Source organism: Myripristis murdjan, chromosome 1 (assembly GCF_902150065.1).
Source record: "Myripristis murdjan chromosome 1, fMyrMur1.1, whole genome shotgun sequence".
Lineage (NCBI taxonomy): Eukaryota > Metazoa > Chordata > Actinopteri > Holocentriformes > Holocentridae > Myripristis > Myripristis murdjan.
In genome coordinates this window covers 5,453,345-5,473,694 of record NC_043980.1, presented here as the reverse complement: position 1 = coordinate 5,473,694, position 20,350 = coordinate 5,453,345, and the positions used below count along the sequence as shown (strand labels likewise).

Genomic DNA, 20,350 nt, shown 5'->3' with positions numbered 1-20,350 from the left:
ATGGCTCCCCATAAACTGGGTAACCTGGGTAACCTGGGTAACCTGGGTGGACGTTGCTGTGTACCTGGTCGGCGAACTTGGCCATGTAGTGCTGCAGGCGGCTCTGGTTTTCCGTCTGCTCGCACATCTGCACCAGGATGTCGAAGTCGCAGTACTTCTCCGCCAGAACGGCCACCCACTGGTACTGACCCAGCTCCACTGCAACACACACACACACACACACACACACACACACACACACACACAGTGACCAATCAGTGATGAAGTGCTGTAATACATTTTTGTATGTAGTCAAAGGGCTGCATGATATGGTTAAAAAAAAAAAAAAAAAAAAAAAAATTCAAAATGCTTTTATTTTGACAGATACTGCAATATTTGTGCTTTTAGTTAGATTGATCATTTTTGCATCATAATTTTATTTTAACTTGGAAAAAAAACAGTAAAATGAGCATGGTGTGATTTTTGCTGCATCTGGAGATTATGATTTGTACGGCTGCGTTCTGATTTTGATTTAATTGTGCAGCATTTATTTCTTTTCCTGGCATTTCTTACTGCTTCTAAAGCTCATCATCTGGACATACCCATTTATTTTTCTGCAGTGGTGGAAAAGTCCTCAAATCCTTTACTTAAGTACAAGTATCATTACTATAATAAAAAAAAAATCCATTCAAAGTCCTGAATTAAAAATGCTCAAGTATAGAAGTATTAAGTATTAAAAATGTAAAATGTAGTTCAGTGTGAAAAGGAAAAGTCACAGTCTAATTTACACTCTTTTTTTTAAAGTTTTTTTTTGCATTTCTGCTTTGTATTTGACAGTCACAGTGACAGTGGAACAGTGACTGTCACAAAATGCTTTCATTTTCCTTTTTCCTTTTTGTTTTTCTTTGTTTTTTGGGGGGGAAGGGTTAGGAAATATGTTTATTTTATTCAACATTCACGTTTTTTGTTGTACAGTGAAAGAACTGATTAAAGTTCTACCCACAAATAAATCAAAGTCAAAAATGTCATTGTTTAAATTTGTATTAGTTTGCATGCATGTCTGCTTATGACAATACAAAGTTTCCAAAATTCCCCAGCTTAATTTCCCATAGAAAATTTCTGCAAAGTTTCTGGAAATTTACAAGAAATAGTCCGCCCCTTTGCAACCCTGTCAGTCATTCATGAGGTCATGTGACCCTGCACTCACGCAGCGGGGCGAGCAGCTCCGAGCGCCGCTGGCTGTACTCCATCTCCAGGCTGTTGTAGCGCTCCTGCTGGGCCCCCGGGGGCCCGCGCTGCTGCAGGGAGGTCAGCTGGGCCACGTAGCCGCCCAGGTAGATGTCCAACAGCGCCACCAGCTGCTCGCACAGGGCGCCGCGCAGCTCCGAGTCGGCGTGCGGGTACACCGAGCGCAGGATGAGCTCGTGCTGACGGGAGATGATGGTGCGGACGCCGCCCATGCCACCGGAGGCTGAGGGAGAAGAAGACCAGTTAGTCCACCATCTGAAAATATCAAAACATGAAATATCTCCAATTTCACTCAAAATATAAAGACGTGGGAAGACAAGCGTAAACTAGTGATCATATAGAAGATATAACAGGAAAAAACCAAGCATTTATTTCTAGATCGTCCCAGGTAATACGCGTTATCCAGAGATGCTAAGACATATAACTACTGACCTATTTAACACTGATTTTTTTTTTCTTTTTGAGAGACACAAGTTGCCAGCGTCAGAATATTCCTAACAAATAATTTTGACAAAGCTTTTTATATCCTACCATGACGAAAAATGACTTGAATGATGTGCGACTGTGACTGAGCACCATGTCTGCAGTGTAATAAAAAGTTCAAGTTATAAAAAAAAGATCTCAAATTCCAAGTTTTACGAGTTTATTGTCAGAGTATGAAACTGTGCCACCTGCTGGCCACAAGAGGCACTGCGAGGAATAAAAGGCAGATTGCACCACTTTGTGTGAGTCAGGGAGTATTTGTACATCACTAATAGAGCTGTGCAATATAACCTCAATCACATATCCTTACATAGATCATTTCATATGACAGTACATATCATGATACAGCACATTTTCTGTAAGTTACATGAATAGGTTAAATAAATTGACCACATGGAAATTTCTTAGTTTCCTAATTTCTTTTTGAATTATATACTTGACAGCTAAAAAGGTTCTTAATCATATTTGACTATTTTTCTCCTTTAACTGGAAATCTCTGTGCAAATTTTCAATTAAGCTGTAAAAACCAAAAATGTAGGCTGACACAATTTTTCCCCACACAAAAACAGTGCTGTGAGTGCACCATGTAGGGCGACACTCCTTCACACAGCCCTCATCGAGTTTCTGACGCTGTGAGATCAGCACTTCCTGTCGACACTGCCGAGAAACGTCCTGATGAGTAAGATAAGTATCGCATATTTCTCGTGCGCTCACGCCACATGCAAACTAGAACTGAGGTGGCACTTCCTGTTTCTCTTCTTGCTCTGGTTTGTCTCGTCAGACACAAAACAGACTGTGTGAATCTTCTTATCTAACACGGTGAAACAAAAAAAAAAATCAGCCGACACGACCCCGACTGACACACTTCCTGTGGATAAACACATTTTTGCTCTCAAATAAACTCAATTCTTCTTTAAAAAACAAACAAAAAAATTACAGAAAAACTGGCCTGTCTGTTTGAAACTGACAGAGTTGTGACAAAACGATGATGATATTTTAAATTCATGGACAAAGGCACTCTGTAAAAATAAAATTAATTTATTTTTTTGACTTGTACTGGTGTCAGGTCTCCTTTGTAAAATACATGATTTAATATCAAAGGGATTTTCCTGCTTAAATAGATGCGACATAAGATCCTCTTTTGGCACTCAAAGTAATTCATTATGGCCAATCTATGCACAGCTTCCCCTTTAGCAGCACACTGTGACCTCTGACCCCTGACCTGCGCACTATTAGCCGCTTGTTAGGTTGGTGAACGAAGAACTGAAGCTGAATGGGATGTTGTTGACGAGACGATCCGCTTCATATCTAAAATGCAGACGTGGCGTAAAAAGTGACGTTACCTGTCCAGGGGATGTACTCGGGCTCCGCTGCAGCGCTTTCAGCTGCTCTGTACATGGAGGCCTTGACCTCTCTGTACTGACCGGCAGCCTGAAGCATGTCCTACACACACACACACACACACACACACACACACACACACACACACATACACACACACAGTACGATAAAAAAAAAAAATGTATACAGTTATTTCTTTTCCAAGCAAGATATTTAGTATTTCAGAAATCTATTAAGAATCTGAGACTATTCAATCACTTTCAAGGCCTTTTTTAGTAAAAGGTATTAATAATAACCATTTTAATGGATTCCCTGGGTCCAAATTGTATGGAAAAATGTGTTCATTTGTCCCTGTAGCATGTATGGTTCAAAAGTTATGCTATTTTCTATTTTTTCCATTTTCAGATTTTGTACCAGGGTTTTGTAAGAAAGGGTTAAAAATGAACCCCATGGGACATTATTTCAGCTTGGTACCTGGCAGAATCTTAAAATACACCCTTCAAGGATTGAGAAAAAGCAGGTCCCGATAAAAAAAAACCCACCCTATGCGCGTGGACCCCCCCCTTTCCAACTAGACTATATCCATTAGTACCAAGTATATCATGCTTGGTTGTCGGAGAGGAGACTAAATGTCGCTCTAAAGTTCGGCTACATTTCTTGTGGCCTGTTGTAAAATGGTGTGTGTGTGTGCAGACTCTTGTGGCGGCGTGTTTACCTTGATGATGGTGTTGACGGTGAGGACGACCTCAGCCCACTGCACCGAGTCCACCGGGTTCTCCTTCAGGCTGCTCTCCTCCTCCTCCAGCAGGCAGTCAAACACCGAGGAGATCTGAGACACCTGAGAGACACGCAGAGGCCTTTCACATCTTTCACAACATTTTCTGCTCTACTACACTACAGATATTTAAAAATTACACAACGCCCACACGTCAGTCAGGCAACTACCAATAAACATTGGCTTGTAGGTATTTTGTTTTTGTCAAGTCAAGTCACTACATTTACTTAAAACTAGTCTTTATTGTATATTAGGTTATTTTTAACATTGCTCGATATTATAATTTGATTTTACTGTAGTTTTTATTATCATCATTATTATTAAAGACTTGTTATAAAGATTACTACTAAAAAACTACATTACAATTACATACTGAGCTGCACTTGGACAGGCAGCAGAAACTAAGAATAAATTCACTATTTCCTGAAAACAATTTCACACCCACACACACCCACACACTCACAGTGCAGTTTAGGTTTCATGATGAGCTTAAGTGAAACACAGCTTCTACACAGCAAAGAAAACTCCACCTTAACAAGTCAGTCTCATCGTCAAGAGTTCAACTCTTGTTTTTCTTCAAACAAGGTCAAAACTTTGCCACTGGGATGAGATAATCCCACTTGTTTTACACGCTAATGAACTTATTTAAGGATTTTTTTTTTTCCGGGACCAAGTATAAATATGCTGAGCCAAGGCAGAATAAGGCAGATCAGCTCACAGGGAACAAGAAAATGATGGTTGATTTTAAGAAAGAATGAGTCTAAATGATTTGATAAGATGGATATTTTTGTAGTGTAAATCTAAAAGGAAAATTATAACATTAAATCTTCAGTTAAGAAAAACAAGACAGAGCAGAGAAGCAGAGGAAACAGCCGAGAGGTTTCCACCGGTGAAAGATAATATATTTAGTCCATCACAGGTTGTCCTGCTGCCCGACCTACAGCAGAATATAATCCCACCGAATTACGGCGGTGCGCGCTCGGGCCTTACCTCTCTGAAGAAGACGTCAGCGGCCGTGAGGCTGGGCGGCACGTTGATGCCGCTCCTCTGCAGCGCGGCGGCGATGGCCCGGTTCACCAGCTCGCTGTGCTTGGCGTGGTGGTTCTTCAGCACCATGGCGGCCTGCAGCTTCTCGGCATGCTCGCACAGCAGCAGGCGCGTCGCCATGGGAGACGAGCGGACCGTCGTCTGGCTGAGACGGTCCAGCAGCCCCACCTGACAGAGACATACGTGTTTATTTGATTATACTGATCATATATTATATGCTCAAGCAGACATGTGGGCAAGAAAATTCTACATGTGTTCAGATAATGTTACAGTCTCTTTAGAGCTTATTGTAATATGAATATGCTGCCCCCTTGTGGGCCAAGTTCAAAAAGGCGAGCATACTTTGGCTTCAGGTTGTCTGTAATGACTGTATGTGGATATTACTTTAAAAACCAAGATGGTGCAGTGCAAGATACTTGTTTTGTAATGTAATGCAGGAATCAGCACTTTCCAGGCTCTACTGAGAGATCTGATGCACACATTTATTTACCGACTGAATGACAGTGAATACACCAGTATGTCAACGTGCTGTTACCACGCTGCTGTCAAATCCCAGTTTTAGTGCGAAACCAGTCACCTGTGTGGAAACGCTGGTGTAACTGTCTTTTATAAAAGGTGGCAATGTTTCTCTACTTTTAATGTAAGTACAGCGGTCCCTCGTTAATCGCGGGAGCTACGTTCTAAAAATAACCCGCAATAGGCGAAATCCACAAAGTAGTCAGCTTTAGTTTTTACAATTATTATTATAGACGTTTTAAGGCTGTAAAACCCCTCACTACACACTTTAGGCAAGCTGAATGCATTCTGTACTGTACACTGTACAGGAGACAGGGCATGGAGAAGACTGATTGACAATGGTCTACAGTCCCTTAGCCAATCAGGACGCAGAACACAATGCGTCCTGATTGGCAATTAAAAAAAAAAAAAAAAAAAAACATGCAAAATTGCACTAAAAAAAATCCGCGAAACTGCGAGGCCGCGAAAGGTGAACCGCGTTATAGCGAGAGACAACTGTATTGTATCTTGTCCGACGGCGTATTAGTGACATTGATGGAAAAAAGATATGAATGGGAAAAAATTAAATATATAACAAAAAAAAAAACCTCACAAATTTATGAGGAAAAAACCCCCAGAAAATTCTGAGATTATAAAATCACAAATTTGCGAGAAAAAACATTGTGAGAAGAGACTTTGCTGTTACTTGGGGCTGTGTCCAGCGTGTGTGTGTGTGTGTGTGTGTGTGTGTGTGTGTGTGTGTGCACCCACCTGGAGCAGGAAGTCCATGAAGCAGCCATGGGCCTTCATCTTGTCCTCCAGCTGGTGGAGGATGATGAGGGAGGTGAGCGGGAAGCCGGCGCTCTCTGGACAGACAGGAAGCAGATGGACGTAAACATTTTGTCTGAACTGTGCCCTCGTCAATGGTCTCTTTACTGTCCGCTTACTCTCTTTAAAATGATATGTACAGAAACTCTGGAGGCTTAAATAATTTAGTTTACACCCTCTCCCTCTTCCCTCACCGTCGGGGACAGACTCGGCCCAGCGGGGGTCGGAGGCTGGATAATCGTCCACCAGGTCCAGGTTGATGCGGGTGACCAGGCCGTCCAGCTCGGCTCCGTCCTCCCCGTCGCCCTCGGCGGGGAAGAGCTCGTCCGTCACAGTCTGCGCTCCCACCAGGTCATTACTGACAGGGGAAAGATTTTTTTTAAGTTTAACTGCCGCCCAACACACTGATTGTCTAAAACTCAGAAAGAACAAAAACAATGACAAAGAGAAAATCAGCCCTGCTATGTTGTCCTTTTAATAAAAGTGAGATGATGCCGACAGCCTCTAAACTGATGGATGCACTTTGTTTGATTATATATTTACTGTATAATGGATCAACACTGAACTGGTTATGTATGGGAAGCCCATGAAATAAAACGATTCTAATGCAATATTCTCATCTGATTCTACACAACTATATATGCATTAATCATCATCCTGGGTTTCACTTCTGTGGTAAATATGACTTTTAAAGGCTGTTTCAAAGGTATCTCAACTGTGCCAACAATATTTCCAGTGTTTACTTATTTGGCATCAAAGTGGTTAAAGATACTGAACACTGGCACAAAATATCTGTAAAACTAAATATCTGCAAACCACTCACTGATCAAAATTCAGTCCTGCTAAAAAAAAAAAAAAACAGTAACAGTGATTCCTCTATAGATGCTGATTTGAATCACGAAACATTAAGTACTGGGTGGCACTACATGCCAGTTCCATCCCTTTTCCTTAGTGAACAGCAGATCTGGGAGGCGTTTGGCGAACGTACCGACAGAACTGCAGGAAGGCGGCCTTGAGCAGCTTGGTTTTGTCTTCCTGAGCTACAGGCTCCACTCTGGTCGGAGTCTCCATCGCTGAAACCTTCAGCAGAGAAATACAAGACGAAGCAATTTCAGACTGAGCCACAAACGCTCTTAAAAGCATACAAAGACTGTTTCCTTTATTTCTTAAATACTGAAACACTGACCAGAATAAAAACAAATAAAACAAAATAAAACATCTTTCTGAGCCACACACCTCCAAACTGTCCCGCATTTTTGCTGGACTCCCACCAGCAGGGCGAAGGCCTTCAAACTGGAATATCACTTACTAACTGACCATTCTCTGAACTAAACTAATAGTGCCACCTAGTGGTGAAAGCTAAACTCAGCAGGGGACGGATCCAGCAGGCACAGCCCTGGTTGTTCTGGTTTTGAATGTTTTCATTGATGCAAATAAAAACAGATAAAGAAATGAAGAGTTCATTTGCAAAAACAGATATCTCCATTTGAATTTATTAAACCTTTTCAAACTTTTTTGAATTTTATTAAAATTTACTTTATATTTATTTCTATTTTTTATATGTTTATTTAGCCTGGTATAATGTTTATTATCCTAAATCATGCTTTGTGTGTGTGTGTATATGTGTGTGTGTACTCCAAGCAGTAGCAGTGAAAAAGGTGTATTCATTTTAAGGATGGCTTTTATCTGTTTTTGCAAATGAACTCTTCAAATACTCCAGTGTTTTGGGCCAAATGAGCATCTTGTTGTCAGTCTGGTTAACTCAGAAAAACAGTATTTTGCCCAAAATGCTGGAGTATTCCTTTAAATGTTCTCACTGATGCAAATAAAATCATTTAAACTGCGACTTCTGTGGACAGAATGCTTTTGCAGATGCTTGTAGACTTCATACTTTCTGATGATTCATCTCCCATTTACACACACATGGACTCGTGTACATACAGACACAAAATGTATGTCCTACTCAATGACTCGGATTTTGTTTGTCCTGTCTTTAAAATCTAGAGAAGCTTTACAAGTTAATTGATTTGATTTGCTCAGCCTCGGTGCAGGGCTGAGCGATAATTCAATATTACTGTTTCATCTTCATTACTGTATCTTTTTTTTAGCAGCATCCTATTGTGACTGTGATGGTGATGATACGGTGATTCAGGGATATCAAGACACCCAATTCCACCGTCTAAACCTATGATAACATGAAATTTTTTATTTTCCAAATGAAACCTTGTGATATATATCATTATAAAAATAAAAAAGCTTCTTGTTATTATTGCTATACTGATTTCAACCACCAGCTCTACGATGGAGGCTGCTCCTGCTGCCCATCTTAAAATAACATTGCTCCTTACAAGTTTCTGGCTCAGGCCTCTCCCAGTTTTGTCCTGTGCCGTGGTTAAAACCCTCTGGTTATTTTCTTCACCTCCAAAGCCCGTTTTCAGATTTTACAGTTTACTTGATGATCGGCGGCTCCAGATGTTTCACAGCTGAGCTTTACCTCCGGAGCGGCAGCCAGCGAGGAGCAGAGCGAGTCCTCCATGGTCTCAGGCAGGATGGAGGCGCTCTCCCGGGCCACCACCGCCACCAGGCCGCTGTTCTGCGAGAAGAAGACCGGCAGGTTGGCACAGCAGCCGCCGCCATGCACGGCATCGCCTGGGGAGACAGTGAGAACCACAGGGACAAGATGGTGGAGGAGGGTTTACATCAGCAGAGACGAGGGCAGACGTTTGCTGCTCGTTCATGATCTGTGACTTATCTGGCAAATCAATGCTGTTCTCATGTGCATATATACACTACGCACAAAAAGTTAGGGATATTCGGCTTTCGGGTGAAATTTCAGGATGAACCTAAAATGCATTATAACCTTTCCAGGTGAACTTAATGTGACCTTCTGTAAACTTTTGAATGCACATGTCCAACTGTTCAGTGTTTCAGTACTTTTTGCACAAGTTGCTGTTCTCTAACAAAGAGTTTAACGGCAAAATTCACATCAGGTGTTTGATGCTCCAGCTCATCGAGGTCGTATCATTAGGGAACGGCTGCTGGAGACTGGGGTACCTCAGATGGAGTGGCCTGCACTTTCTCAGACCTGCATCCCATAGAAAACCTATGGGATCAGCTGAGTCGCCGTGTAGAGGCTCGGAGCTCTGTACCCCAGAACCTCAATGTCCTGAGGGCCGCCCTTCAAGAAGAGTGGGATGCCATGCCTCAGCAGACAATAAGTCGACTTGTGAACAGCATGAGACGTCGTTGTCAAGCTGTAATTGATGCTCAAGGGCACATGACAAGTTATTGACACTGACATTTTTTGTTGCTTTTTTTTTAACTTTGTTGCTTTTTTTTTAACTTTTAAAGAGACACTGGGGTCGTTTGTTGAGTCTCACCAGGGGAGTTGAAGGCGAGCTTCTCCTCGGGCAGCCCCGCCCTGCCGGTGCCCGTCGAGCAGGCGAACACCAGCTCCTGGTTGTAGAGGAAGGCGGCCGAGCCGGGGGAGCGCGGCAGCACCAGGCGAGTGGACTGCAGGGCCTCTTCGCTCTGACCGGTTCACACATCAACACACAGAAATAAAACATGACAGACCCTTCACCTAAATCTGACTGGGCACTCTGCCATGAATCAATACCTCCAAAAACATTTGGCAAAACTACTCAGTCACTTAAGTTCTTCCTTTTGACAGTTTCTAAAAGCTAATTTTGTGCATTCCATGAATTTTTCTTTTCATAGAGGCCATGATGACACATTAAGGCATAGTTTTTTTTTTTACATTTGCTCTGAGGAGTCCAGCCAAAATCATGTGGTCATGTCATCCTCATGAATCCTGCCAAAGGAAAAGCAGTCAGGGTACAAATACAAAAAAAAAAAAAAAAAAAAAAAAGAATTTAGGGAAACTAGATTTCAGAAAGCTTTGTGCATCCAGCATAAGTATTTGGTGCATGGAGCAAAAAAAAAAAAAAAAAAAAAAAATCATGATGCCAAATTCAAAAGAAGATGCAAGGTTCAAATGCAAAAAAAGGATTTAAATAGCAGACACAAAGCAGAGAAACTGGAGAAATAAAGACCTAAGACAAAATCAGTAACTTGTACATCTTATGATGAGATGTCAGAGAAATTCAATTTGACATAACAGCACAATTTAATATCAAAGAAAGAAATTACTATAAATACGTCCACAAATGTAAGAAGAAATAGAATAAAAATGCATTTGCGTCATGTAACTGAACACAAAAAAAGGACAATGTTAAACGTCAGCTTATGAGCGCTGTGTTGGGAAAACAGTTCCTCTTTCATGACACACGAAGGCGCTCATGAAACACTGAGGACAAACTAAAATCCCCTCGCTGGCTTAACAGACCCCGTGAGGAAGACCGCTGAACCATTTGACCTGGATGTGACTGCCGGTGGCAGAGGCAGGAGCTTACGGAGGGAGGGGTCTGACCTGGAAGGGCGGGTTGTACTTGGTGACCTCCACGGTGAACTGGTCGGAGATGGCGGCTCCTCTGTCCTGCAGGGTGACCAGGCAGAAGTAGGCCAGGCACGGCGTGTCCGACGGGTGCCAGGACGCAGCCAGAACCACCAGGCCCGCTCTGCAACAGCACAGCAAATCCTACTTTTACAAAAATGTACATTAAATGAGTATGAAACTTTACAACCTCCCCTTGTTTAATGTTGAAGCGCATCCACCCTGTTCACAGCCTAGAGCCTAATCTAATCGACCTAATCAAACCTTTGATTCAATACTGATGTTTTGATCATTCATTTAACAATTTCGCATGTAAATTGTACACACCCGTAACGTTTTTCTTTTTACGGACAATTTTAGAAAACAAATGTTTTACCTTCTTGACAGTTTTGGTGTCAGGAGGCATGACCGACCTGTCAAATTTGACAGACCGGTCACGCCTCCGTAACACCAGCTGATAAGGCACGTCACCATCTAACATTCTGGTGACGCTTCTGATGAAGGCGGAAGATTCACGCTGAAACTGTCAAGAAGGTAAAACATTTGTTTTCTAAAATTGTCCGTAAAAAGAAAAACGTTACGGTAATTTACTTAGGACATAATGAACCTACACCACGTACACGCTACCATTTTTTTCCACTTGCCACCCTCCACAGTAGACAGAGAAGGGCTCAATCTGACGAAATTGTCATACTATAAAGCTGCATTAGGCGACTTTGTAAACTGGCTGCAACAGGTAACTGTTGGAAAAACTTTACAACTTGAACCTGAATACCCAGGAATCCTGTATAGTGACGTCAGTAAACTGCACACAGCTTGCTCATGGTGAACAACCGGGCCGGTGTCTCATACCAAAGGAAAGCAAAGAGACAAGAGAGGAAAAAGATCGAAGGTTGGCGAGTCCAGCTTTCTCTGGACGGAACCTCACTGCTGCTTCGGGTACAATTTATATTTTAATATTAATTTTGGATTTCTCGCTTCCTGAAGGTGGAGAAATGACCATAAATGACACCAGAATTAAATTTAGGTAAACAGGATGAATCTATCACATCTCTCCTCATGGAAACAAGATTCTCTTCCCTTTCGCAGCTTAAACCAGTTCGACAGTTAATTCTGCTGGATCTAAAATGAGGAAGTAATTATATGTATAAAAAAAAAAAAACACACACACACACGGCAACACACTCACTGGCTGAGCTTCATATCCAGATACGTGACGTTCGCTCCCTCCTTCATCTCCTCATAGTTGCTCTCAGATCCCTGTTGGGAGGGAAAAGGTCACAAAGTCCTATTTATTTGTAAGATGTGCGGTGTGCGTGGCATCCTGTCTGGTTGTCCTGGTAACACGACACCCAAAACAAACAAGAAGCTGACAGAGAGCCTGCCACACGTACCCAGATGGCGTCGGCGATGCTCTCCGTCAGAGCCCGGCTGGCGTCCCAGCTGAGGACCTGGCGCTCCGAGCTCTCGTCCAGCTCCCACTTGCTGAGGCTGGAGCTGGTCAGGGCGTAGAAGCAGCTGGCGGCCTCCACCCAGAGCACGCTGTGGAGCTGCGGGGAGGAGAGCCACAGGCCAGGTGAGCTTCCTGCTCCGCTCACACAGCCAGGCAAAGTTCTAGCTCACCTCCAGTCCCTCACAGCGGACATGAATCCATTCAGAGCTTTCCAAAAATATTAAGATCACTTGATTTTTTTTGCACATTTTGTGGTGCCGGGCAGTATTCAGCTCTTTCAAAACACATTTCTAACAAAGTGAGTACATGTCTGTAGAAATGTATGTTGCAGTATAAAAACCATTTTATATAAAACTCCACAGTTAATAGGAAGTAGTGATGCGAAGGGGTGGAAAGTTTCCGGTAAATTTCCCGGAAAGTTTCCGAAGATTCCCATGGGAATTTTCGCTATGGAATATTGGAAATTTTCATAAGATTTTTGCTGTCACTTTTTTTCAATTTTTCTGAAAATTCCTGGGAAAATTCGGCTCGGGAATTTTGGGAATTTTCGTTTTTTTTTTTTTCTTGTCATCAATTTGAATGAGGTTTTTAAAAAGTTTCCATTGAAATTTAAGCTTGGGAATTTTGGAAATTTTCGTTTTTGCTGTTGTTAAGGTGAATGGGGCAAAAATAAACAATCATCAATAAAATGAATGTCAACATCAATATCACCATTTTGGAAATGGAAACCCTAATCTCCTGAACTCAGGACTCACCTCTAACCCAAAGGCCACAATGCCAGCATACTGTAAAATCATCATCCCCATACCCAAGTGTGTGAGATAAAACTTAAATATAAACAGTCAACTTTGCATTTTGGTGGAAACAAATATGTTGCATGATTCAATGCAAATTAAACTGTCCACCATGATTCACATATGCAAATAATTTTGAGCACATTTTTGAGCACTTCCACTGAGACAGACGATCATCACATCAGCATCACGATTCACTTTCCTGCATTTCTATGCATTTTAATGGGTAGTTTGCACCACTTCATATGCACCCCTTAACAATAGTACTGCACACAGTCCTATGCCTGAATTAACACAGTTTGACTCAGCTAGGGAAAATTCCCGAAAATTCCATGGAAATTCATTATAATGTAACATGTTTGCATTCCCGTTAATTTCAAAAAATTCCCATTGAAATTTTCCAACTTTGAAAATTCCGGGAATTTTGCAACACTAATAGGAAGTCATTGTAAGTTGGTACCATGTTTACACTGGAACTGTGAGACAAAGATTTATATTGATTTAAAAGGTAAATTTCTGTGATGAAGTCCCATCTCAGAGAGAAGAAAATAAGGGGCACATCACTCGGCTCTCCTGTATTTTACTTTAATCTTACCCAAACGTTTCCAGGTTCTGCCGTATTCGTCTTTCTTTATCGAACCTTTCTCCTCCTGTCTGGACCGCGCTGCCACTGTGAGCCGTTTTCAACAGGGACTAACGAAACCACGTCTCAACATGTGCCACGCAGCCACAGTTAGGTGCAGATTTAACCAGAGACAAAACGTATAAAATACAAATCACCAGGGCTTCATCCAAATATTAAGTTGAGGTCATGTGAGTATTGTTAGGTTCTATGTTTCTGTACCGATGTGGTTCATTTTTACAAGGAACCAAGTAACTGTTGATATTTTTAGCTGAGGATGGCTCATTTTGAAGATCTTTCTTATACTCAGGGGCATTTTGGCAGAACTAGGAAGCATCAGTGCCAAGGATCAAACCAGCAACCTTTCAACTAAAAAACAGCCTCTCTGAGCAACACCCCACACCTTTATGTTACGGATTCTTCTGCTCTGTCCAGGTTTCCCTTCAGATGTTTATCGTCACACTCCCCCTCCTGAGCTAAACAAAGACTTGAACCTCTGCCCCCTCGTGTCTCCCCCTCACAGTGGAGTCGCGCTCCATCACTCACAGTGTCGTTGGTCGGCGCGGAGAGGATGCCAAACAGGCTGGAGACGCGGCGCCCGATGCCGGACAGCATGCCCTGGCCCTGCTGCAGAGCTCGGTACTGCAGTTTTCTGGAAGAATCCACGCTCACCCTCAGCAGGTGACTCTTAAAGGAGGACAAGATGAAGCTGCAGCCCTGACAGAGGAGAGGACAGAGGGAGGTGAAGAGAGAGGACACAGTCACACATCTACACGCTCTACAACTACAGTTTGCTGCTGTTGCTCCAGCCCCACAACCGGAGGTTAAGTGCTTTGCTTAAAGGTAGAATCAGCGGGATTTTCCTTAAAAAAAAAAAAACAATGTATAGACTCGTGCGTCAGCCTTTGGGCAGTGGGTGTGTAGCTCCCAGCCAATCACAGTGCAGCACAGCCAGATTGATAGCACCGCATCCAATAGGAAGCTACAAAAAAACAGGAAATATAGCGATGCTAAACACTGGTTTTCTGTTGGACATGTAGGTGCTGCTGGGTCAGATTTTTTCCACACAGGTTATTTAACGATATAACCTTTTCCTAAACCAGCTGACCGTGCAGCAGTTTGGCAGTGAGAGTGACTTGATACAGGAAACAACCCAAACTAACCAACCTTAACCTCAGAACTTAACTCAAGAAGCACTGCATCTCACTTAAGAAGCATCTACGATTAAAAGGAGCCTCCACTCACTGTGACGGCAACAACAAAGTTGCAGAGCTCGCCGATGTCGATGTCGGTCTCCGTGTAGTTGCCCTCCTGGGACAGGCTGGGCCAGAAACGAGTCTTTCCCTCCGCCGCCGCCGCCAGCACGGAGATGGACTGAACAGAAGCTGAATCCAGTGGGATGTGAGAGTTTATAGCCACCAGGTCGGCTGTGTAGGCGAACTCACTGCCGGGCAGCTGCAGCTCCTTACAGACAGACAGCTGGAGAGGAACACACAGACTACATGATTTCAAATTCAAAAGGTTTGATATTTAACTCACTTTATCTCTTAGATAGTTCACACTTAATCTGCCACGACCATAATTCAGATTGTAATTCTGGTTAGAGCAGTGTTGAATGGCCCAATAAGGGGGTCAAAAACAGATGGGAAAACTTAATTTTACATGTTTTCTACAATATCAAGATAAGACTGGGAACCAAACTGGTAGGTTAGGGCTTAATAGCTAGATACCTTTATGGCACTGACCAAATTGCTTTGAGACCAAAGACCAAAATTAAAAATATCATAGCACCAAAATTTGATACCGAATGTCATTTGGAACCAAAAATTTGTTGCCATGAAATGATAATATTCTGAGTTTCAATTATGGGTCAGCAAGCCAATAAGCATGCAGCATGCTTATACCAAGATGTAATAATGCTGGCTTGACTTTTAATGTTGCACGTCATGGAGGCATGCAGGAAGAACTGTTGTACCCTGAGAAAATTGATTTTAAGACAAGATTTGTCTTGAAAAAGAAACATTCAGGAACCGGTACTGAAGTCACCAGTACTGGCACAGAAAATGTTTGAACAATATCGAGCACTACCTAAACATGTGACACTCTGTCCACCTTTAAGATGTCACACATAAACAGTTAGCCAATAACTGAACTTTATTATAAGATCAATTATAAAACCGGCGAAAACGCAAGTACTCTGCTGTTTATTTTACTGTTAAAGCCAAACTGGCTGAGTTTCTGAAATAGTTACCAAACAAGTCTCTTTTCTGTCAAGGTCCATTTGGTCATTTCTGACTAAGACGTACTTGAATATAACTATCAAACTCTGAAGTGTGAGCTTACAACAGGAGCATGATGGCACCAAGACTCTTCCACCAGATCAAGTTCATCAAGTTTTCCTTTCTTTTAACTTGACCGTAAGTGAATAAATAAAATACATTTGTTCAATCACTGTGTTTGATTTGTGTTGCTCACTACTATTTCACTGCTGTCTTTTTATGACACTCGACCAGGAAATGTCCCTGGGATCTTACCAGCAATGTTGATCCATTAAAAATATATGAATATAAATCATGTTTGAGTGACCGGCTGTACCTTGGCCACGGCGGTCTGGCAGATCTTCCAGATGATCAGTCTCTCTCCACAAACCATCCAGGCCCAGCCGCTCTCATCCACCTTCACTGAGATCTGGTCGTCAGCTGGAGGGACACACACACACACACAAACACACACACACACATATATACACTGAATGGCAATACTGCAACAGCATGCTTTTGACAAACACTGACAGTGGCCAGCATCATTATGCCTGTTACCAAAAGACGCAAGGGTGTGGATAGGGAAACAATAACTGTGGTAATAATGACTTTAATGATTTTCCTTTACCATCAGCCATCGTCAGCGCCTCCATGACTTTGACAGGCAGCGACGAGCCGAAGCTTTGCACATCGAAGCTGACCGATTCTGCGGTGGAGTGGCTCTGCACGCGGGTGGGCGTCGACCTGGTGGACAGAGGAGGACATCGACATCAAAACCAGCTTCCAAAATTTGAATCGATCGACCCGTTACAAAAACTAGACGTCGACGAATTAATCGGTTTAGCAAAAGCTCGGCTCTCCCCTTTGCAGACACGGCCACCTTCTGCTAATCCCATGCAGTTTGGGCCCCAAAGCCTGCAGTCCACATGTGTTCTTGTGGCCTGTTGTAAAATGGTGTGTGTGTGCAGACTGGGGCCTAAACAGTCTTGGAGCTGCATCAGTTGGCTTTGACTGGAAAGCTGAGACTCTTGTGGATTCAATGAGCCACATTTGATTCCTGTGTGATGATGTTGGCCCCCATAGCAGCCATTTCACTGCAGGCAGAGCTTTTTTTTTTTTTCTCAAACTGGACATCGCTGTATAAAATGACCTATAGTGACCTCTAGGAGAATCACAGCCTCATCAAACTTTACAAACTAGAGGAGAATTTAAAACACAACCAATGCATTGAATCATAATGTCCAATCACAATATGCACATCATCCCAGCCTTACTGTATAACCTGTGTAAAGCCCTTTGTGGAGGCAGCTGTGACTGTGTAAATAAACTTGAACTTAAGATGAACCTGGAAGTCCTAACACTCTTCTAGCTTGTCTTCTTCCCCTTCATCATTTCCATCAATCATCCCAGCTGTTTTTCCACAGCAGTTTCGCTTGTTCTGGGATATTTTTTTAAATAAATAAATATGTTGAAACAAGGCGGGATGAGGCAGATCAGCCACTATAGAGGAGGAAAATGACACTTGATTCAGGAAAAGTCTGAAAAGAAGTTGACTGATTGGAAACAAGTGGGATTGACTCCTCCATGAGTGGCTAAATCATTTGTTAGAGTGGGTATTTTCTCGGTAGTGTTTCTCATAAACACACCGTGGAGGATGTGTGATGTGTATTTTTGAGTTTAGATGGCAAACAGCCGCCGTGTCTGCTGGCTAACCCTCCGGGCGGCGGCTGACACTCACCGCGCGGCCAGCGGCGTCCTGCGGGGGGAGAAGAGCAGGCTGCTCGGCGTGCCGGCCACGCTCTTCCTGCCGGCGGCCCGGGGCTGCTGCCTGCGGCCGGAGCTCGGCGTGCTGCGCGGGGAGAACATGCCTGGCCTGCGGTGCCCCGGAGGTCCCAGCGGTCAACAAATATCCGACAAATCACTGTTTAAACCTACACTGCGTCGCCTCACCATGAACCTCCAAACAGCGCGCGGTGCCGTCGCTTCAAATACACGTCATCGCTCAGCCAACGGAAAGTCCCGCCCATCACTTTTTTTTTTTTTTTTTCCAAATTTTAAACCTTGACATTCCTGAACATTTCCTATATAATTTTGTTATATTTATATATTTCAGATTTTAAGCCTTTACATTTATATTCATTTCCTATATATTTTTGTTATATTTATATATTTTTTCAAATTTTAAACCTTGACATTCCAATACATTTCCTATATATTTTTCTTTTCTTTTTTTTTTTTTTTCAATTTTTAAAGCTTTACATTCCTATACATTTCCTATATATTTTTGTTATACAAATATTTTTTTTTTAGATTTTAAAGCTTTACATTCCTATATATTTCCTGTATGTTTTTGTTATATATCTATATATACATTTTAATTTTAAACCTTACCATTCCTATGTATATATATATATATATATATATATATATATATATATGTGTGTGTGTGTGTGTGTGTGTGTGTGTGTATATATATGTGTGTGTGTATATATATATATATATATATATATATATATATATATATGTGTATATATTATTTATTTTATTTTTTTTTTCAAATTTTAAACGTCTCCATTCCCGTTCCATTTCCATTATTTTTATTATTTATATTTTTGTTTTTGATTCATCTTTGCTGTGCACTATTGCACTATTTTATTTATGTTTTATTGTCTTAATGCTTCGTGCATTTTTAAGAAATGTGTTATCTTCTTTGTTCATGACTTGAAACAGGGGTGAAAATCCCATTTCATTATTGGGGGGAGGGGAATAAACAGCAAAATTTCTGAGAGTAATTGTTTGGGGGGGACATGAAAAAATTTATGTCTGGCACATCTGTACCTCCCACTTTCTCTCTTACGCTCCTTTGAAATTTGCTGTACAATGTTGAGCCCTCAGCATGTTCATATGTTTTAAATAATGCTATTAAAAGCAATAATCCTCTAACCAAATTTCTTTGCTCACTGTTCCATTTCCACTACAGTCCATCAAAGTAGCTTTACAAGCACTAGAAACTGAACATAAGCTCTAAAACTAGAGGAAATACCTTGAATAATCCAACTACATCAAACTATTCTTCAAAAAACATATTTATTGTAGTGTCAACAAAAAAACAAAGCAAGATATGGCATCAAATAGTGACATACAGTATATGTTTGAGCTGTACACTGTCCCTTTTAGATCAAATAAGAAAATGAAATGAAACTATGCCACAAAATAATGCAACTTAAATTGCAAAAAAAAAAAAAAAAAAATAGATAGATAGATAGATAGATAGATAGATAGATAGATAGATAGATACTTTATTCATCCTGCAGGAAATTCGCAGTTTTTTAGCAGTATCCACAGATTACAGATTAAATAAATCAATAAAAAAAGATAAAATAAATAAAATAAAGAATAAGATCTAAGTACAACAGAATAAGATCTAAGCACAACCCAGTGTGCAAAAAGCAATGTACAAAAAAAAAAAAAAAAAACAGAAAAAAAAACAGAAAAAACCGTGTGCATAGGTGTATAAAATGTGCATAGAGGTAGGTCAATGTGCAAATTTAGAAGAAATATACAGTATACACATGATAAATAGCAGTAAGCAATATAAACACTATAAACAAGGATTATGAAAAAAAAAATAGAAATATGAACAATTTAAACAGAAGGATAGATATCTATCTAGAAACAAACTCAAAATATCAGTAAAATATGAACTGTTTCTGACATTAATGTCCTGACAAACTTTTTGAAAGAATAAAAAGCTCAGTATTTGCTTAACTGGCTCGTGCTCAGTCTGCCCAGGCAGAGATTTTGATCGAGATACAACAAACACTATACAGAATACAAATGATGGGGATTACAGTGGTGTTTTTATGGGTACCGGCGCACATTGGGGTGAAAGGGAATGAGGAGGCAGATAAGGCTGCGAAAGAAGAAGCAAAAAGCAGAAATATTGAATTGGAAATTAATATTAGTAAATCAGAAATCAAGAATATAATTAAACAAAGATTGAGGAGTAGATGGCAAAAGCAATGGGAGGAAGACAGGACAGGGCATTGGTTTTACACAATACAAAGGGAAGTGGGAGGAATGAGAGCTACAAGACGGAACAGAAGAGAGGAAACAATAATATCAAGACTTAGGTTTGGACATACTGCACTTAATAATACATTAGCAAAAATGGGAAAACACAATACAGGGGAATGTGGGAAATGTGGGCAACAAGAAACCATAGAACATGTAATGATACATTGTCAGGGGTATGAAGTAAACAGGCAAAAATGGATTAAACAGCTTAAAGACAATAAAATGCCATTTGACATCAGGACAATATTACAACAACAGTCAGGGAATAAGAGTTATGAGTTTATGCTTGAGTTTTTGAGAAGAAGTGATTTAATTAGGAGGATATAACTTTATTTACTTTATTTTATTTATTTATTTTTATTTAATTGTATGGGGAGGTAGTCATACTGATCCACACTCCAAACCAGTAGGTGGCGGTAATGCTACTATTCAATGTTTGCCAACCGCCAAGAAGAAGAAGAACTGGCTCGTGCTCAGTCTGCCCAGGCAGA

General features: G+C 41.3%; 1 protein-coding gene across 1 annotated transcript in view; it reads right to left on the bottom strand.

Annotated features, from left to right (window-relative positions):
* Positions 1-17,778, bottom strand: part of nup133 (nucleoporin 133) — a 26,279-nt gene extending 8,501 nt beyond the window's left edge. Inside the window, exons 1-18 of the mRNA XM_030064537.1 lie at positions 17,521-17,778; positions 16,411-16,526; positions 16,117-16,220; positions 14,767-15,000; positions 14,068-14,238; positions 12,047-12,202; positions 11,842-11,912; positions 10,629-10,776; positions 9,577-9,727; positions 8,691-8,845; positions 7,185-7,276; positions 6,391-6,554; positions 6,140-6,234; positions 4,817-5,041; positions 3,767-3,889; positions 3,054-3,153; positions 1,187-1,450; positions 65-198 (exon numbers count right to left, since the gene is read on the bottom strand). Coding sequence (XP_029920397.1) covers positions 65-198; positions 1,187-1,450; positions 3,054-3,153; positions 3,767-3,889; positions 4,817-5,041; positions 6,140-6,234; positions 6,391-6,554; positions 7,185-7,276; positions 8,691-8,845; positions 9,577-9,727; positions 10,629-10,776; positions 11,842-11,912; positions 12,047-12,202; positions 14,068-14,238; positions 14,767-15,000; positions 16,117-16,220; positions 16,411-16,526; positions 17,521-17,648 — 2,631 coding nt within the window. The 5' untranslated portion in view covers positions 17,649-17,778. The remainder of the gene's footprint in view (positions 1-64; positions 199-1,186; positions 1,451-3,053; positions 3,154-3,766; positions 3,890-4,816; positions 5,042-6,139; positions 6,235-6,390; positions 6,555-7,184; positions 7,277-8,690; positions 8,846-9,576; positions 9,728-10,628; positions 10,777-11,841; positions 11,913-12,046; positions 12,203-14,067; positions 14,239-14,766; positions 15,001-16,116; positions 16,221-16,410; positions 16,527-17,520) is intronic.
* Positions 17,779-20,350: the final 2,572 nt, after the last annotated feature.